The 19475-nt window shown below is 52.7% G+C and overlaps 1 protein-coding gene across 1 annotated transcript in view; it reads left to right on the top strand.

Annotated features, from left to right (window-relative positions):
• WEE2 (WEE2 oocyte meiosis inhibiting kinase) overlaps positions 1-19475 on the top strand; it is a 26528-nt gene that overhangs the window by 4455 nt on the left and 2598 nt on the right. The window contains exons 3-11 of the mRNA XM_004714025.2: positions 3893-4089; positions 6224-6272; positions 10809-10981; positions 12654-12775; positions 14380-14526; positions 15459-15566; positions 15715-15800; positions 16975-17145; positions 18799-18941. Coding sequence (XP_004714082.1) covers positions 3893-4089; positions 6224-6272; positions 10809-10981; positions 12654-12775; positions 14380-14526; positions 15459-15566; positions 15715-15800; positions 16975-17145; positions 18799-18941 — 1196 coding nt within the window. The remainder of the gene's footprint in view (positions 1-3892; positions 4090-6223; positions 6273-10808; positions 10982-12653; positions 12776-14379; positions 14527-15458; positions 15567-15714; positions 15801-16974; positions 17146-18798; positions 18942-19475) is intronic.

Below are 19475 nucleotides of genomic sequence, written 5' to 3'. Positions count from 1 at the left end.
GAGAGAGGCCATAAAGAGTCACTGATGTCCGCCAGGCCCACGAGGGGCCCTGGGGACTCTAGCCAAGGGACTGGCATCTTCCAGGTTGTGGAGAGAGGACCGGGCTGGGGGTCTGCCTTATGCAGTGGGGCACAGCGTGCAGGAGAGGAGCAGGGTGGAGCTAGACCAGGGTTTACCTCAATGGGCTTGAGCAAGCACACTTTGAACACTCCTGGCCTCCGTAAGTGGACTTGAGTAGGAGAGGCCTGGAGGCAGGGGACTGCTGTGTTCTTAAGCAGATGGCTGGCACACGCGTGGCCTCTCAGGTGTTGGCTTCTTCCTGTGTGCATCACGTGATAGGTGCGCTACTGGCAGCAAAATGGCGGGCACCATGGGTCTGGTGAGAGGAGGCAGGCCAGGCAAGGACCCTGGTTGTTAGTGCCTGTTGAGCCTGCCTCAGTCCTGGTGGCCCACCATGGACAATGGAATGACCCACCACCTGGTCCTGAGCCTCCCAGTGATGGACTGCCTGCTTGCCGATTGGTCTGCTGTGAACATAGGGAGGTTGTCAGAGGTAGAGTGGATCACCAGGCCTTTCTTCTTCATCTCTCTGAGTGCAGGAGCAACAGCATGGAAGTCACATGGGGGTGGGGGGCTACCCAAAAGGTGCGTTGGCTGGGACTTGAACCTGGGTCCCCTGCATGGCAGGCTGGAATGCTAGCCCGGACCATCAAGGCCTTCCAGTGTAGAGCAGCTTTTCTAATGCTGAAGCTACCACGATTATTTTGATCTGGTATTCTGCCCGTGTGGCCGTGTTGTGGTCCTGCCCATGGGGGCTCAGTCCCACTGTCTCCAGGGCCTCAGCCCTCTGCATGGGATGAGGCGTGTGGGGCCCGTGTTGATGCCTTTCATCCCAGCAACAACACGCTTCCCTGCATCCTTTGCAGAGGCGGCTCCCTGTGTGTGCTCTGCAACACTCTTCATTTCCACACTTGTGCCGACAACGTCTATGTCCAGTCTTGGTAGGCACACCAGCTTTAATGACCTATTCGCAAGGTGCACCTGTTTGTGGTCTGCCTCACACATCCCTGGTGGAAAGCCCCTGGGCAGAGCTCATCAGCACTAGGACATCGTTAGGAAGGGCCTCGCAGTACCACGATTAGACTGTGAGGCTCCACCACGGTGCCCAGTGCACAGCTGAGCTCTGGACAGCTGGAGCTCAGGCATTCCTCTGGCTCCTTGTTATGGATTGAATGTGGTCCCTCTGTATGGGCAGGCCATGGTGCTCAACCTGATGGAATTATCGTCCGTTTTGTGGTTTGATGTAATCATCCTGTGTGTCATAAGTCCACATCCCTGTGATGCTCAGTAGGAGCCCTGCTGGCATAGTGATTTGCAGGTTGGGCTGCTGACCACAAAGTTAGCAGTTCAAAACCACTAGCTGCTCCTGGGAGAAAGATGGGCTCTCTGCTCCCCTAGAGAGTCACAGTCTTGGAACCCCACAGGGGCAGTTCTACCCTGTCCCATGGGGTGGTTTTGAGCCCTAATGGACTCAGTGGCCATGAGCTGGAGCATTGGGGGATGGTATTCACTGTGAAGATGGGCAGGTATGTTTCATTCTGCGGTAGATAGGGTTGGCATGAGTCAGAACCAACAACAACAGCACCCCAAAATAGCTCGGTATCAGTAAACCACCACCCTCAAATCCCTTTTCACGTACAGGGACCCCATGGTTAGCAGTTGCAGCAGTTACGTAATCGCCTGTCAACTTGAGTGAAGGGGTGGAATCTAGCCTGTCAAGTCATAGCCAACCATGCCTCTGTGTGGGCATGGCCTTCTCCTGAGGATTCTGGGAACTTCCTTCTTCCCTGGAGGCAGGATACACACGCTCTCTGCTACCCATTCCTGTGACATGCCACATGGAGACACGCTGATGGAGCCAGAGCCCTGGAACTGGAAAAACCACATGGAGACGCACGCCAGCGCTGAAATGCTTCTACCACCACTGGATCTACAAGTCTTTCCACCCACTGGCCTGTGACCTTCCTGCATTTGGCATCATTACACAGGTTGCATGAGTCTGAATAGGAATGTATAGACTGGTATCAGACATATGTAGTCTAATATTGGACTTATGGACTTGATCTGGACAGGGCTGGGATGTTTTCTTAATAGACAATTGCTCTTTGATATAAAGTTCTCTCTTACACACATATGAGGGTCTCTGCATTTGTTTCGCTAGTCAACCCAGACTGACACAGCAGTCCAACCCGTATCCATGTGAATGAGGCAGAGTGAGAGGCAGTTGTATTTGTGAGGTAGAGGAGCCCCGATGGTGTAGTGAGTTACACATTGGGCTGTGGCCAAGGTCAGCAGTTCAAAACCACCAGCTGCTTTGAGGGAGAAAGACAGGACTTTCAACTCCCATAAAGAGCTACAGTCTCAGAAACTCACAGGGGCAGTTCTACCCTGTTCTGTCGGCGTGTCCTGTAGGGTCACTATGAGCCGGCATCAACTCGATGGCAGTGAGCTTGGTTTTTATGGCACTGAATTGGAGTCCTCCGTGGTGCCAATGGAGAACGTGCTTGGCTGCTAACTCTAAGAGGTTGGAGCTTGGAGTCCACCCAGAAGTTCCTCCCAAGAAAGGCCTGGTGATCTCACAGTTGGTTGCCTATGGAGCTCCGGTCTCCTTGGACCCCCATGGCACTGTCAAGAATCAGAGCTGTCTTGACATTAACATTTTCTTTTGGGATAAACTGAAGTGTCTCTGTCTTGGAAAGTAGACCGAGTTGGTGGTCTTCATAGGTAGTCATCAGAATGTTCCAAAGGGGACAGAATGCATGCAGTTAAACAGCGTGGCGGGCCCTCTCTGACCTCCGTGGCTCCCCTATTGACACGAGGCAGGGCTGAGATGCGCTCGCACCCTCCGTCCTGCTTTATCTGTTCTGGCACCAACCGTTCCTCCCACGACACTCCCCTTCTTTGCTGGGCTCCACGAGCCACCGCAGTGGCCCCGCAGAACTCATAGGCACTGTTCATAAGAAAGGTGGTTTACTAGGGAAGTCCGTGGGTTGCCGCACACCAGGAGCAGCACACAGTAAGGATATGGCTGTTGGTCCACAGCAGCACCTCTCCTCAGTCAGGAGCCATGCTTCCCTCTGGTCCTCTGCTTCTCAGCCACATGGCCTCTTGGCCTCTGTCTCACAGTCCCATAGCCCTGGCACAGTCCCTCTGCTCTGTCCCATAAGCTCCGTGCCACAACTCTGGTGTCTCTGGTCTCTACCACTTCAGATGGAGATCTGGGACATGCTCTGCCCATGGCCCTGGGATTTCTCTCTCCTCCTGCTTCAAAGATGGTCCGTCCTTATAGCCAGGGAGGTCATCATGATAACTGACCAATCCCTTCTCTTAGTGTTATATACATGCTATCTGTATAGTGCCACCCAATCACTTGATGGGAGGTGAGAGACTTGGGAAGGTGCACTGGTGGTGACACGTTGGCTGCCATCTAAGTGGTTGGCAGTTCGAAACCACCAGCAGCTCCTCGGGAGGGAGACTGGGCTTTCTGCTCTTGTCCATAGGTACAGTCCCGGAAACCCACGGGGGTCTCTGTGAGTCAGCATTGACTCAGTGGCAGTGAGTTTGGTGTTTGGTTTGAGAGAGACTTGGGTAGAAGAGCCATATTGAGAACTTCCTCTTCATCATAGCACCGATTCTGACGTTGACTTTGTTCATCAGACTATCTAGAGGTGAAGGCTGGGGTAGGGATTTTCTTAATCAGAAGGCCAGCTACCATCCAATGAGCAGACCCCAGACGAGGTCATCTTTTAGACTCCTTTCAGCAAGAACTCTTAGATTTGAGTAGTGACTAGACTTGACTAACCCCTTTCTGGCTCCCCTTCCTCCCATCCAGAGCCAGATGAGCCCACTCAGGGTCTCTTCAGGGGGGAAGCTCTCCTCGAGGACCCCCAAGAACCTTCGGCTCACTCCTGTGTCCTTGATGGATGAGGCGACCTCCTTGGCGTTGGTCAATGTCAACCCCTTTACCCCGGAGTCCTATAGAAAGCTCATGGTCCAGTCCAGCGGCAAGAGGAAGACCCGGGGAGAGCTGTGAGTACACTATGGCCTGGGACTTCAGAGCCCTGCGGGGTGGACGTGATGAGTCAGCACCATGCTCGAATTCTAACATGTCCCCACCTTCCTGCCTCCTTACTCATCAGCATGGACTTTTGTCTATCTTCTCCCAGAGGGTCTGGCCTCACCACCCCGGTGTGCTCTGTAAATGGCAGGGCAGAATGAGAGACCCTGACTTCCCGCAGGACGTTGAAGGGGCTAGGGCATGGCGTCCAAGGGTCTCTTCTGGCTCCATGAGGGTCAGCAGCTAGGAAAGTTGTTTGCACCTTACAGAGGAGGCATACTGCTATTTTGACTCTTGGCTTGTGTGAGTGGTGCTGGGGCTTTATAGAGCAAGGATTTGAGACTGGAAGATTGATGGGGGAGAAAAAGAAAGCATTGATTTCAGAGGTACTTTACAATACATATATGGAGAGCCAACGGCGCCATTCCCAAAGCCCATTCTTGGGTGGAAATCATCTAAATGAGGATTTTGCATGTTACTTGGGTATTGCTTGGCTCCATGCCTGAATGGAAGGATCCCTGAATGGGACAGTGTTTGCTCAGACCCCGCTGAACAAGCACACAGCTAGCAGGCACAGAAGGGCCCTGCTGAGTGTGCTTCTTGGGAATCAAGGATGACCTGTGACCCAGGCTGGTGGCCAGGACAGACCTCCTGTGCATGGCCCCCTGGATGGGAAGGAACGGGCCTAGGTCCACAGCAGAAGCCCACGCTGGCCGTCAAGCATGCCGATGGCTTGCAGTGAATGCTGAAGCTCTGACCGCTCTCAGAGCCATTGGGGAGAGACCACCCATACCCATTAACTCCTGGGCACAAAGGTGGTGGCACTTCTGTAGTGTTTGCTCCTGAGCGCTTTCTCTCTCATTCATTGTGGGGGTGGGGGTTGGGTTTTCACAAAGCGTTAGTGTGTCTGGGAGGGTCCTCACCACTCCAGCCCCCCACACCCTTGGCAATTTCTACCCCAGTATCTCTGAAAGAAAAATCAATAGTGAGCGCTCTAGAAATGGAAACTCTGTCCTAAATAGCTTTTCCAGAACTCGATGTCATTTGCCAGAGAACGTCAGCTTTCCGGGAGGGTGGAGTCAGGCGGTTACTCCTCTCTGGAAGGAGTCCTGTTCGCGGCTTGTGCTAGTCCGGGTGGACCAGAGCAACAAATCCAGAGACACTCCTATGTGTATAAGAGAGAGCTTCATAGCAAAGGGCAATTGTATATTGAGAAAACACTGCAGCCCAGTCCAGATCAAGTCCATATGTCTGATATTAGTCCATATGTCCAGTACCAGTCTATCAATTCTTCTTCAGACTCATGCAACACATGCAATGATCCCAAATGCAGGAAGATGACAGGCCAGTGGGTGGAAAGTCTTGTGGATCCAGTGGTGGTGGAAGTGTCTCTGCACGGGCAGGGGTCTCCACATGGCTCCTCCAGCTCTAGGGCTCTAGCATAGCTCCATGGGTCTTGTCAGCAGGAATGTCTCTTGGGGAGTGTGTGTCCTGCCTCCAGCGAGCTATTTATTTCCATAGCGGCTCCAAACGAGGTCATCAAGCTGGGGCCTGATTGACAGGCTAGACTCCACCCCTCTGCTCATAATCGTCTCAAGCTGACAACAGATGATGTCACTGCTACACCACAAGATCCGCAGTTTGAACCCAACAGCTGCTTCTTGGGAGGAAGAGGAGGCTTTCTGCTCCCGTAGAGATGTGCAGCCTCAGGAACCCCAAAGGGCAGTTCTACCCTGTCCTTCTCGGCTCCAGTGCAGTCGGAATGGCCTCCAGGGCGGTGACACTGGTGTGTCCTGCTGTGGGCAGCCCTGCTGCTGTAGTTCTGCCTTCCCCACAGCATCGGCGGGTGGTCTTCACCCCCGCCACACAGGGGAGAGCCAGGCATCTAGCTTCCAGACTGAGGTGCAGCTTTGGGCTCACTCCACACAAGGTGTTGGGCTTTAGTCTCATCTTGATATTACCTTCTCCTTCCTCACACCACCCACCCTTAACCAACTATCCACACCCATGGACTAGGGGACGAGACTGCCTTAGTCCCTGGGACAACAGAGAACCAGCCACGAAGAACCCCGCTCACGGAAATGACTTTGCTTTCTCTCCCCGCAGCGAAAGTAGTCCCAGGGAAAACAGGACAGAACAGGAGCTGCCGGCCAAGGTGGGTGGCCCCTTGGCCCCCCTCCATTTCTTCCCCCTCCCCCTCCCTCCTCTCCTGCTCACCTGCTTGCCTCCTGATGTCTGTCCCCCTACCCCCTCCCTCTCTCTCTCTCATACTCACTGGAGCTTCACAAATGTGCTCAGCATCTGAATTTCTCTGGACCAGAGTCAGGCGCTCGTAGTTGTGGGTTGTGACTTTGCCAGGACGCATCTGATGGTGCACTGCTGAGTCAGCTCCTGGGGGTGTTTGGAAACTGCTTCTCTCTGTGATCCAGGGGAGAATCCTGTGCTTGTCGGGTCCAGAGGGGAAGGGGAGACACAGGATCTATTTGAAGTCCCCGGGTGGATAAGGAAAACACGGGAAACTGGCAGGAGGCCAAACAGTGGGATTTGTAAATGTTTACTTCTGAAATCTGTCGATGCTGATTGATTGTGTAATGTTCTCAATCTCTGTTCTGTTCCTTCTTTGATCATCTAACCTAAGAAAAGGATATTTAATAATTCAAATAGATGCAGCCATAAGAGAATGGTGACTGCTAAGGAAATCAGAGTTTTCAGGATCCCTGGTGGCACAGTGGGGAGGGCAGGGCTGCGGCCCGCGTGGTCGGCAGTTCAAACACACCAGCAGCTCGGTGGGAGAAAGGCTGGGCTGTGTGCTCCCATGAACAGTCCAATCTCGAAACCCACAGGGGTCGCTGTGAGTCAGCGTGGACTCAAGGTAGTGAGCTTGCTTTTGGGTGGAACATTAAGTGGCCCATTTCAACCTAAACCAAGCCCGCTGTTGCCAAGCCAAGTCCATTCCGACACAAGTCCACCCTTTAGGACAGAGGGCTGCCCTGTGGAGTTTCTGAGGCTGTGACTCTTCCCAGAAACAGACGGCCACATCTTTCTTCCGCAGTGTGGCTGGTGGGCTTGACCAAATGCTCGGTCACTATGCATACCACCAGGGCTCCTGAACTGCCGGACACAGACACACTCACGTGTGTACACATTGTTGTTGTTACGTGCCACTGAGTCCGTTACAGCCCACAGCGACCCTACGCAGCACCGCAGAATATAGCACCGCATGGCTCTGCGCCAGCCTCACCTAGCCTGAGCCCACGTGTCGGCCACGGCTGAATCCATCTCCTCAAGAGTCTTCCTCTTCCTCGCCGCCCCTCCACTTTACCAGCATGATGCCCTTCTCCAGGGACTGGGCTCGCCTGACAACATGCCCAAAGCGCGTTTAAGATGAAATCTCACCGTCCTTCCCTCAAAGGAGCGCCCTGGTCTAACTTCTTCCAAATCAGATCAGTTTGTCCTTTCAGTGTTCTCTGCCAGCACTCACACACATACATATGTCTGTATATATCGCACTGCCATGGAGTCAACTCTGACCCATTGGGACCCTATCGGGCTGAGCAGAATGGCCCCCGTTGGTTTCTGAGACGGCGACTCTTCATGGGAGTAGATGTACAAGCCACAGAGGGGGCAGTTTGAAACCACCCACTGCTCTGAGGGAGAAAGATGAGGCTTTCTATTCCTGTAAAAGGTTTTTATCTTTTTAAATCATTTTATCGGGGGCTCTTATAACAATCCACACATCAATTGTATCGAGCACATTTGTACATATGTTGCCATCATCTTTTCCAAAACATTTTCTTTCTACTTGAGCCCTTGGTATCAGCTCCTATTTTCCCCCTCCCTCTCCCAGCCTCCCACTCTGGTGAACCCTTGGTAAATTATAAATGATTATTTTCATAGCTTCATAGTCTGCTGTCTCCCTTCACCCACATTTCTGTTGTTTGTCCCCCCTGGGGGGTGTACGTTGATCATTGTGGTCAGTTTACCCTTTCGCCCCCTTCTCCCCCCACCTTCCTCATACCCTCATGGTATTGCTACTCCCATTGCTGTTCCTGAGGGGTTTATATGTTCTGGACTCCCTGTGTTTCCAGCTCTTATCTGTACCAGTGTACATGATCCAGTCTAGCCAGATTTGTAAGGTAGAACTGGGGTCATGATAGTGGCGGTGGGTTGGTGGGGGGGTAGGTGTCTTGGAAACCCACAGGGACAGTTCAACCCTGTCCTGTAGGGTCTCTATGGGTTGACATCCACTTGATGGCAGATAGTGTTCACAGATATCCAGCTCCTCTCTCCCCTAAGCCCACGGCCATGGAGTCAGTTCTGACTCATAGCAGCCCTGTAGGACCGAGTAGAATTGTCCCAGAGGGTTTCTGAGACTGACCATCCTGTGGAAGCAGATGGCCTCCTCTTCCTCCTGAGGGCCAGCTGGGGGGTTTGAACCCTTGGTAAATTATAAATGATTATTTTCATATCTTCATAGTCTGCTGTCTCTCTTCACCCACATTTCTGTTGTTTGTCCCCCCTGGGGGTGTACATTGATCATTGCGGTCAGTTTACCCTTTCTCTGCCTTCTCCCCCTTCTCCCCCCACCTTCCCCATACCCTCATGGGGTATTTTCCATTTTGCAGTGCTTTGACTGCTGCACCACCAGGGGTCTGAGTGACATATATAAGGGGGCTTCCGAAAGTTCATGGAAAGATTTCATTCACCTTTAATTCCATTTTCCCATGAACTTCCGAAGCCCTCACAGATCTGCGGGCCACGTGTATATACACATTCCCCTGTGTATATAGTTATAAACTCATCACTCTTCAGGGGGTGTCAGTTATACCTTAGCCTGGTAACTGACCCAACGAGGGGTTCTGTCTGTCCACTAGAGTTACTATGGATTGGAATTGACTTGGTGGCAGTGGTTTGGGGTTATGTGTACAGTGTGGGGTAGAGGATACTAGAATCAGGTCGATGGGGTGGGTTGGGTTCATTTATATGGGATGGAAGATACTAGAATCATGACTTGGGTGGAAGAGATGCCATGTCATTATTGACATGAGTCTACATGAAGGAATCCAATGACTTTTAGGGCTATGTGCGAGAGGTGGGCGTGGGGAGGGGGAGGTAGGCCATGACACGTGGCTGGTGCGGTGCCTGAGATGAGGGTGGGAAGGAACAGGGGTGTCGGATCCTACACTATCATTTCCCCCAAACAACTCCTAGCAGAAGAGCCAGATTGAGGGTTGGGAAGTTGTCAGCCATGCAGATCTTGTGTAGATGGAACTCAGGCTCAGCTCAGGGCAAGCAAAGGGGTTGCTCTTGTGGATAAACGGGCTGGTGCAGTGGTTAAGCATGGGCTGCTAACTGGAAGGCCAGGGGTTCAAATCCACGAGGCGTTCCGTGGGAGAGGGACGTGGCAGTCTGCTTCTATAATGATGGACAGCCTCCGAAGCCCTGTGGTGGGGCAGCTCTACTCTGTCCTACATGGTCTCCATGCATTGGGACAGGCTTGAAGAAGTGGACTTGCTGATGGACTGATGGGACGTGGGTGCTGAAAACGAAGAACTAGAAGTTTAATGTCTTTAGGGTCGCAATGGAAGAACTGAGAGCTAACAGCACTAGGAAAAGACTTTGGGGTCATAAACCAGCTCCGGTTGAGATTCACATAAATGTAGATCTGGGTCATCATAGCTACTGTGCACTGGAAATGTACCATGTGCTTGCCATTATCCTAAGTTCTGGCATGTTCTCATAGACTCTATACAAGTCCTCATGAGCAGTGGCCCTGACCCTCACCTTACTCAACACCTCGCACCAAACTCGCTGCCTTAGACTCCACTCTGACCGAGTCAAGGGAGCCGATGGGGCAGGGCTGTGGGTTTCCGGGTCTGTAACTCTTGAAGAAAGTAGAGCGCCTCATCTTGCTCCCACGGGGCAGCTGGTGGCTGCGAACTGCTGACCTTGTGGTTAGCAGCCCAGTACGCAGCCCCCTACCAGAGGCGTGAGGACCTGGGAAGAAGGGCGATTAGCACACGCTGTGGAACAGCCGATGTTTCCCGACTGGGCTCTCCAGACCAAGGTGACGAGTTCTTTTTTTTGGGGGCGGGGGGGGGGGCGGGCAGGTAGAGGAATGGCACAAACAGAAATCAAATGTTTCTTCCAGTTGGGGTGGAAACGGCAGTAGCTTGACCATGAGATGGGCAGAGCAGAGGGTCAACAAGAGAGAGATGTCTTTTTAAAACCCCTTCCCCACCACCCCCAGGGGAGGATGGAAACTCTGGGTGTGAGTTCGCGTGTCACCCGTGGAAATGTAACTAGTGTGGCCAGAAGGGAGGGAGGGTTGGGAAAGGTCGGAGGGACCCTGGGGACAGGCCTGTGTGGAGGGCTCCTGAGAGCACAGGCAGGCTAGCTGGTCCCCATGAAAGACCATGAATGAGGACACAGAACCCTAAGGGTTTGCATTGAGAGCCTCTTTGAAAGCTCTGAGCGGTGTAGGAACATGACATCCCCGATTAAAAACAAAAGAGGATCATTGTGACCAGGCTACACACCAGGAAACGTCTGTCAATTCAACAACGTGTCTGTCAGATCCAAGGGCATTGCCTGCGTCCTTCAACATGCCGCACTCTTATGGCTCATGACCCGCCAGGCAGAATTTTATGTTACCTTCTCTCTCCCCCTCTCCTGGCCTATTCACTTTCAGAGGTGTGTCCTGCGGGAAATCGACATGCCTTCCCGCTATGAGAAGGAGTTCCTGGAGCTGGAGAAGATTGGCGTCGGGCAGTTCGGCACTGTCTACAAGTGCATTAAGAGGTTGGATGGATGCATCTACGCACTAAAGCGGTCAACGAGACCTTTTGTGGGAGTGACAGAAAAGTGAGTACCGGAGCGTTCACGCTTGACGTGGAGAGCCCTGTGTCCGGCCAGAATATCATTGGAAAACGTGTTGTCCAGTCGATGCTGACTCGTAGTGACCCTGTGTACAACAGTGTAACACTGCCCGGTCCTCAGCCAGCCTCACCATTAGCATTAGCTTTGAGCCCACGGTGCTGCCAATGTGCCCATCCATCTCATGGAGGGCCTTCCTCTTCGTCACGGCCCCCCTCGACCTTACCAAACATGAGGTCCTTCTCCAGGGACTGGTTTCTCCTGACAACATGCTCAGAGTCCTTGAGATGAAGTTCGCCATCCATGCTCCTAAGGACTATTCTGGTTGTACTTCCGCCCAGACAGATCGGTTTGTTAGTTTGGCAGACCAAGGTCATTTCAATCTTCCTCACCAACCCTGTTATTCAAGTATATCAGTTCTTCTTCGGTCTTCCTTATTCACTGTCCAGGGTCCCCGTGCCCATGAAGTGATTGAAAACACCTTGGTGTGGGTCAAGTGTACCTTAGCCCTCACAGCGACATCTGTGCTTATTATTGTCATTACTCAGAGCATTTCAGATGAGAGTTTTGCAGAACGAAGGTGAATTATTTTCTCAGTGACAATGTGCGATTGTTTTCGCTCTTGATGTTTTGTTCTTGATGAGTCTTTTGGCTTTTTTTAAACTACTGGCCTTCCTGCCTTTTCAATGGATAGATGTATTGGGACCTAGTTCCTTCCCCAAGGATCTAGCTGGGTTGGAAGCTAATTATTCACTCACTTGCCTACCTCTGCCATGTCTTACTGAATTCAGTAGCAAAATTGTTGCCTGCCTTGTGATCAGGGAAGAATTTGTAAACAATGAGAGAACTCATTGTTTACAAATTCTTCCCTGATCACAAGGCAGGCAACAATTTTGAGATTCAGCCAGTGCTTTCTAAATATTTAGGACAATACTTAACATGCTGAATCTGAAGCTATAGGCTCTGGTGTCCTTCATTTCCGTACTAGAATTCACCAAGAACTATAGTTTGCTTATCATGGGCTGGGCATCCCTACTCCTCAGTGAACACCTCTCTGGACTGTCTCTTTGGCTCCATTACACAGGCTGAGGTTCACTGAATGTTCACAGAGAAGACCTGGGGCTCATCCCAATGTCCAGTGTCCAGTCCAGGGGACCCTTCTTGGTCAGCCTAGTGAGTAAGCTGTGCCACCTCACCTTGTTCACCAGAGATTCGGTCCTGGTGGAATTAGGACCGAGAACATTCCCGCCATGGAGCGTAAGCTGACCAAGGTCTTGGCCTCGGGCCTGATCTTCCCTGTTTGAATCTGAGTCAGCCACCTAAGTCCCTAGTTTTCGGGGGTCCTTTCTGTGGAATGGGACTCATGCTGTCCCCCATTCAGATTTGATAGGGCGAAGCATTAGGAGACATGGCCGGTACTTCATGACTGTCTTGCTGGTGTGGTGTGTTAACATCTCCTGTGTTAAGTAACCCTGCCTCGTGAACACGGGTGAGGAGGATCCTGGGAACCTTGGACAGTGACATCAGGTCACAGTGAACACGGAGGATGATCCTCAACACTGAGAATTACAGCCCAGCCATGTGGACACCTATTTTGTGATTCAGTGCTCACAATTCATGTTCCCGGCTGACGTTTCCTCCGGGCTCTTCTCTCCCCTAGGGATTTGGCGTTGCGGGAAGTGTACGCTCATGCGGTGCTTGGGCAGCACCCCCACGTGGTGCGTTACTACTCTGCGTGGGCAGAAGAGAATCACATGATCATTCAGAACGAGTACTGCAATGGTAGGTCCCAGGTGGGAGATAGACTCTCAGTGCTTCTAAGGAGTAGTGTTGCTGTCATTCCAAGACATTCTACCTGCTTTTCTTGCTACCCTTCCCCAGCTGGGGGCTGCCTGATGGTCAGACACTTGCTGAGTTTTCTAGATAGGACGTGAGAGCCCTGAAATGCTAACCTGGCCATGTCAGGTGGTGTGGGTTCGCTTTGCTTGGGTGGGTCTTTTAACTTGGGGAGCCGCCTTGTCTGGTGCTGCTGTCATGGAAATCTCACACGTGCCAGGTTGTAACCAACAGTGCCTCTTTCTCTGCCAATCGAGGAGGCCGTCAGTCTGCATTAAAGGAGCCCTGGTAATGTAGTCAGTGGTTACACGTCCGGCTGTTAATCCTAATGCCAGCAGTTGGCACTTACCATCCACTCCAAAGAGTGGGCTTTCTGCTCCCGTGAAGAGTGACAGCCTTAGAAACCCACCAGGGCCCTTCTGACCTGTCTTCGAGGGTTGCCATGAGTGGGAATTGACCCGAGAGCAGTGGGTTTGGAAGTCTGAATTCAGGATGCTAGCGCTAGGGGATAGCTTTCTCTCTCTCTCTCGACTCTGGAGGAAGCTCCTCATCTTGTCTCAACATCTATGGGCCCAGCGTTTCTAAGAGATCGACTTGTGTCTTGGCATGAATTTTCCCATGGGTCTAGGAGGTCCTCAGGGCAGGGATCCTGGGTCCAAAGGATGCACACTGCTCCTGGTTCTTCTTTATTGGTGCCACTAGGCCCCTCTGATGTCCACTCAATTATCTAATTGCTTTTATGTCCCATGACATTGCCTCAAAATACAGCCTAGTACTGTAGAGGGCATCCCGCTTCATTAACATGATGATCGTGGGGCCTGCCTCATTAAGAGAGAGGTGAGGATTCACAGCACATTCGACAGGGACATCAGCTCACACCATGGAGGAAAATCATAACACTGAGGATCATGGCGCAGTGAAGTGGACACACGTGGAGGTGTGCTCGTGCTCTCTCTCTCTCTCTCTCTCTCTCGATCAACCCTTCCATGTCCTCACTCCGTGATGCACTTTTAATGGTGTTAAAGTTAGAATGGATGATAGGAACAGAAGTGACTGGCGGCCCCTAGCTCGTGTCATGGGCATGGAGTAGATACCAGCACAAGACTGGGCAGTGTTCTCTTGTGAGTACAGGGTTTTCCAAAGTATGTCACCAGTCCTTTCTTAGTCTGGAAGCTGAAACCCATCTTATCGTGGGTGACGCTGCTGGTATGGAAACTACTGGGAGCCTAGCCACCACCGTAGGAGAGACTGGCAGGTAGGCATACCTGAGACAGTAGAGCCACATATGGGAAAGCTGGGATACTAGGATTTTCCTGCGTCTTGTACGTCTTCTTCCCAAGAAGGCAGATGTAGGCAGAGGGTAGCAATTGCTGTGTGTTATAGACTGGTCCGCGAGCAGCCAGGCTTGTTAGATGCAAGTCATTGATGAGGAACTTGCTGACCACGGACTAGGCAGGCTCTCTTCCAGACCCCGTACACAGTTCCTCCCTTTCTGGGGTGAGGGCTGGGGCTGGGTGGTGGTGGTGAGGTTACTCTCTATTCTTTCCCAGGTGGGAGCTTGCAGGCCACCATCTCTGCAAAGAAGAAGTCCAACAACCATTTCCAAGAGCCGGAACTCAAGGTCATCCTCCTGCACATTTCCCTGGGGCTCAAGTACATCCACGGCTCCGGCATAGTGCACCTGGACATCAAACCAAGTCAGTGAGCTCTCCTCCTTGTGGCTCCTTCTCCCCCTCTGTTCACCACACACAAAGGAAGTATTTGTCGGTAGAACTCCCTGCCTGTATCTGTCTCCCCTATTTGATGCAGTCACCTTGTTCATTGTCCTCCTGGGCTCAGGGGACTGAGGGAAGTGTCTTTCCAAAAAAGGAAGAACAAACTGTGAAGATAGCTACGTATTTAACGACACACCACCCTGAGTGTGTGCATGGCGAGGGCTGTGCCCTCTGGGGCCCTGGTGACTTAGTGGCTACTCGGGAGAAAGAGGGGCCTTTCTACTCCATACAAGAGTGACAGTCTTGGAAACCCACAGGGGCAGTTCTACCCTGTCCTTCAGGGTCGCTGGGAGTTGGCATTGAACCAATGGCAGTGGGTTTGGTGTTGGCCTGGTCTTCCTTCTGATTCGGCCCTGACCTTCAAAGTGAACATTGGCCATCGGTGACCATGCGAGACCTGGTAATGTAACGTATTACACACGGAGCTGCTAACCACAAGGTCAGTGGTTGGAACCCGCCAGTCAGTCCATGGGTGAAAGACAAGGCTTTCTACTGTCGTCATGAGTTACAGGCTCAGAAACCCACAGGGGGCGCAGTTCTACTCTGCCTTCTAGGGTCGATGTGAGTCAATCTACTCAACAACGTGAGTTTGGTTTGGGATGTAAGACCCAGGGAGAGTTGACCTGTGTGTGGATCTCACAAGATCCTTCAGAGAATGAGGACTGTTTCCGGGTCAGTTCCCCTTCAGCCAGTGCCGTCAGTAATGGGAGAGACTGTGCTACAGAGAGAAGTTGGTGGTCTGGTCGCATGAACACAGAGGAAGATGGGAGTGTGCGGTGTCGGGTGCAGAAAGGGGTCTTTGGCATGACGGGAGTTGAGCCATCTTGACTGAGGCTGGTTCTGTGTCCCTTCAGGCAACATCTTCATTTGTCAGAGGATGCAAGGTGACTCCGCGGTGGCCCCAGAAGAGGCTGAGAACGAGGTGGATGGGTTTCTTTCTGCCAATGTGATATATAAAATTGGTGAGTCGCCAATCCTCTGCCCTGATCGGGCCATAGGTAGCCCGGAAAGCCTCTACAGGGGGGCTGGGGAGGTATCCTTTCATCCCTGCTCCAAGGAGAGCCACTTATAAACAGCACCCTTCTCTACCCCTACCCCCTGCTGTCTTAGGTGACCTGGGTCATGTGACATCAATAAGTAAACCCAAGGTGGAAGAAGGTGACAGTCGCTTCCTGGCCGAAGAGGTTTTGCAAGAGGTACAGCTCAGAACGGTGGGGCCTCCGCCCTCAGCTGAGCGGTGAACTCCGTGAGAGTGAGGACTGAGAAGTGGAGCAGGGGACGCAACCTTCCCCACCTCCTGGGACACGCTCCAGGATCCTGTCCTTCCATCCTGCCCCAAAGGGTCTGACGTCGAAGTGCACAGTTGCCATTTCGGTTGGCAGCACACTCTTTTCCATTCAGCAGAGAGGTGTCAGAAGTGGGAGACAGGTGTTTCCCAAAAGGCAGGAGGCCGCTGTCCAGGGCAGCCAGAGCCTGGCCTGCTCTGTGGGAAATTCTGCCCCATTTTCTATCGTCCTTAGAATCTCCAGGTGCTTGGTTGCTGTCCAGGAAACACACCTTTTCCTCAGGCCCATTGGTCCAGCCCATCCTCAGCAGAAGGTCATTGCATGACCTTGAGTCTTCGTCCCTCCGGTGGCTGTCTGTCCAGTCAGGCCCAGGATGGGGTAACTCCCCCCAGGAGGCTAATCATGAAAACATAAATCTTCCCCTCTCCTGACACCCATTAGCATCCCAAGCCCTGCTGCAAGGTGGCATCAGGATGCCACTTGGGCTCCCCAGGGCACAGCATGGGTGACCAGAGTGTGGTCCTTCCATGTCCTTAGACATCAGCCTCTAGCTCCCTGAGTGTGGTCTTGGCCATGTGTCCATGGGACATTTAGATATTTACAACATCATTCGAGGGCCGTGCCAGGCAGACACTGAACTCACGCCGTAGAGATAAGGATGGCAAGACTCCGTCTCACGTGCTTTGGGCATGTTAGGTGAGGCCGGTCCCTGGAGAAGGACATGGTGCTTGGTAACATAGGGGCATCAAAAAGAGAAGGGCCCTTAACAAGATACCTTTGCACAGCGGCGGCAGCAGTGGGCTCACACCTGAGAACCCTTGTGAGGATGGCGCGGGAGTGGGTGGTGGTTCGTTCTGTTGTACATGGGTCGCCGACATACGACGGCACTCAAAACAATCCGATGATGGGAAGGGCTTCTCTTTGGTGAGGTGTGTGATGCTGGCTGATATTGGTGATTTCTTGGGCCTGATAACGGCCCGTGTACCAGACGCTCACCACTCCTGGTTTAGAGATCAAGGAGTTGTGTTTTGGCTGAGGTTCATGCGTGACCTACTAACGGGCCTTCCTGGCTTCTCCTTTGAAGGATTACCGTCACCTTCCCAAAGCAGACATCTTTGCCTTGGGACTGACGATCGCAGTGGCGGCGGGAGCTGAGGAATTACCCAGCAACGGCCCTGCCTGGCACCACATCCGCCAAGGGTCGCTTCCCCCCATCCCCCAGATGCTCTCGGAAGACCTCACCAGTCTGCTTCAGGTGCGTCCTCCTAGGAGCAGAGGAGGAAATGGACACTCGCGGTCCTCCCTCTGGCATGTGGGCGGGGAGAGGGGCCTGGGAGGATGGCTGGTCACAGTGGGAAAGGAGAGAGGAACAGTGGTTAGGAAGCACAGAGAAGGCAGGACAGTTAGAAAGCTTTGCAAGAAAAACAGGAGGAAGGCGTCGTGAGGGTTTGCAAGACTTTGCTGCCGCCATGTTTGAGCTGGTGGTCTCGGACAGCCCTGTGCGCTCAGTGGGGAGAGGACGGGACGGGGGCCCTCTGCTCTGCTCTGCAGGTGAGGGAAGAGCCCCGGATTGGTTAACTCCCAAGAGAACCAGTTCTTTCGGCTCTGATTTGAAGAATTGACAGAGCCTGGGTGGTGTAGAGGTTATGCATTGGGCTGTGACCCACAAGGTCAGTCGTTGGAAAGAAACCAGCAGCTGCTCGGTGGGAGTCAGGTGAAACTTTCGTAACACAGGCAGTCTTAGAAACCCAAAGGGGCAGTTCTACCCTGTCCTAGATGGTCGCTGTGAGTCAGCATCGACTTAATGGCAGGGAGGTTAGAAGCGCTGGTGGCACCCTGGCTATGCTATGTTCAAGGTTTGCAGTTTGAAATGAGCAGCTGCCCTGCGGGAGAGAAAGGGTGCTTTCTATTTCTGTAAACTGTTACCATCTCGGAAGCCCACAGGGGCCATTCTGTCCTGTCCTAAAGGGTCACCGTGGGTCAGAATGAACTCAATGGCAGGAATTTTGGTTTGGAGTTTGAATGATTATCAATGTTCACAGTGGCGATGCGACTATTGGTATTAAACTTTGCGCATACGGAACACAGTGTAAGCGACTTGACTGGCGGATGACTTGGAAAGCCACCGGTCTGTCATCTGAGCTATTAGAAAGGACGTTGACCGTCAGGTCAACAATTGATGTGGAAATTGTCCGTAATGATATCTGAGGTGTGTTTAGGGACCAGGCCAAAAAAAAAATACAGTACTTTAGCGCTCCAAACCAGAACTGTTGTGCCCCTCCCTGACCCCCACCTTGCAGTCCTTTCTGACCCCCAGGAAGCCCTCGTGGACAGATCAGTGCTGCCCAGGGGGGTTCCAAGGTGGCCATCTTGTGGGGGGTTCCCCCTGCTGACCCCCACCTCTTTCCCCCGCTGAAATGGCAACCTTTTGGTGAACAACGACAAAACAACTCACCGCTCTGACATTGATTCTGACTCCTGGTGACCCCATAGGACAGGGTAGGACTGCCCCTGTGTGTTTCTGAGGCTGAAAATCTTCGTGGGAGCAGACAGCCTCATCTTCCTCCTGTGCAGCAGCTGCTGGGCTCCAGCAGCTGGCCTAAGGAGTAACCCCTACGTCACCAGGGATCATTCGCTCTCTGGTACTTAAAGACCAATTTGAGCTCAGGATAGCCGATGGTGCTGGCCAGGGATGTGCCTCCTGTGTGAGGTGTAGCTAAGCTTTCCTGGATTCTTGCACTGAGAGGAGCAGGGTTCTGCCAACCCTGTGTGGAAGCTGGGATCGAGTTGTCTTAGGGGTGGAGGGGTGGGGACATCCTGGGCGGGTGGTGGTGGGACAGGATTGTCCTGGATGGGTAGGTGGGCTCCTAACAGTGAAACTTTCCTCTCGGGGCACTTCCACCATCAGAGTATGATCCACCCTGACCCACAGCAGAGACCTTCTGCGGTGGCTCTGGCCAGAAACCCAGTTCTGTGTCCGTCGCTGGAGAAAAGGGAGGCTCTCCAGCAGCAGCTGGAGCTGGAGAAGGTTAAGACGGCCGCGCTGGAAAGGTAGGCTTTGGGTGTGGGAGTAGAGCAAAAACCAATGTCCACCACCCCCATGGGTCTGCCTGGTCTGGTGTGTCCTCCGCCTGGACCGGAGTAGTGGGACCCAGGCCCCTGCCCACGAGGAAGAAGAGGCGGCAGAAGGCTCTTTGTGCAGCATTTTGGGACTTGTACACTCTGTGAGAAAGAACATTCTGGTTCATGCCACAGTGAAGAACAAATATAGGGTTGGAAGTGACAACGGGGACCCCAGTAGCTGCTGGGTAATCGTTTGACCCAGGATAACCTGATGAGCAGAAGCCGTCTAGATGAGGCACGCACCCCGTTTCAGGAGAAGCAAGCGGATAGCTGGGCCCGCCCTGTCCATGCTTGGGGGAAGGGGTGTTTTCTGAGCAAAGATCCGTAGACTTCTGAAGCCATTTGTTAGTGATTGTAGGCTTCTGAAGCCATTTGTTAGTGATTGTAGACTTCTGATGCCATTTGTTAGTGATTGTAGACTTCTGACGCCATTTGTTAGTGATTGTAGACTTCTGATGCCAT

This window comes from Echinops telfairi, unplaced genomic scaffold (assembly GCF_000313985.2).
Source record: "Echinops telfairi isolate 266 unplaced genomic scaffold, ASM31398v2 ScPeMD7_23;HRSCAF=83, whole genome shotgun sequence".
Classification (NCBI taxonomy): domain Eukaryota; kingdom Metazoa; phylum Chordata; class Mammalia; order Afrosoricida; family Tenrecidae; genus Echinops; species Echinops telfairi.
This window is presented reverse-complemented; position numbering and strand designations above follow the sequence as displayed.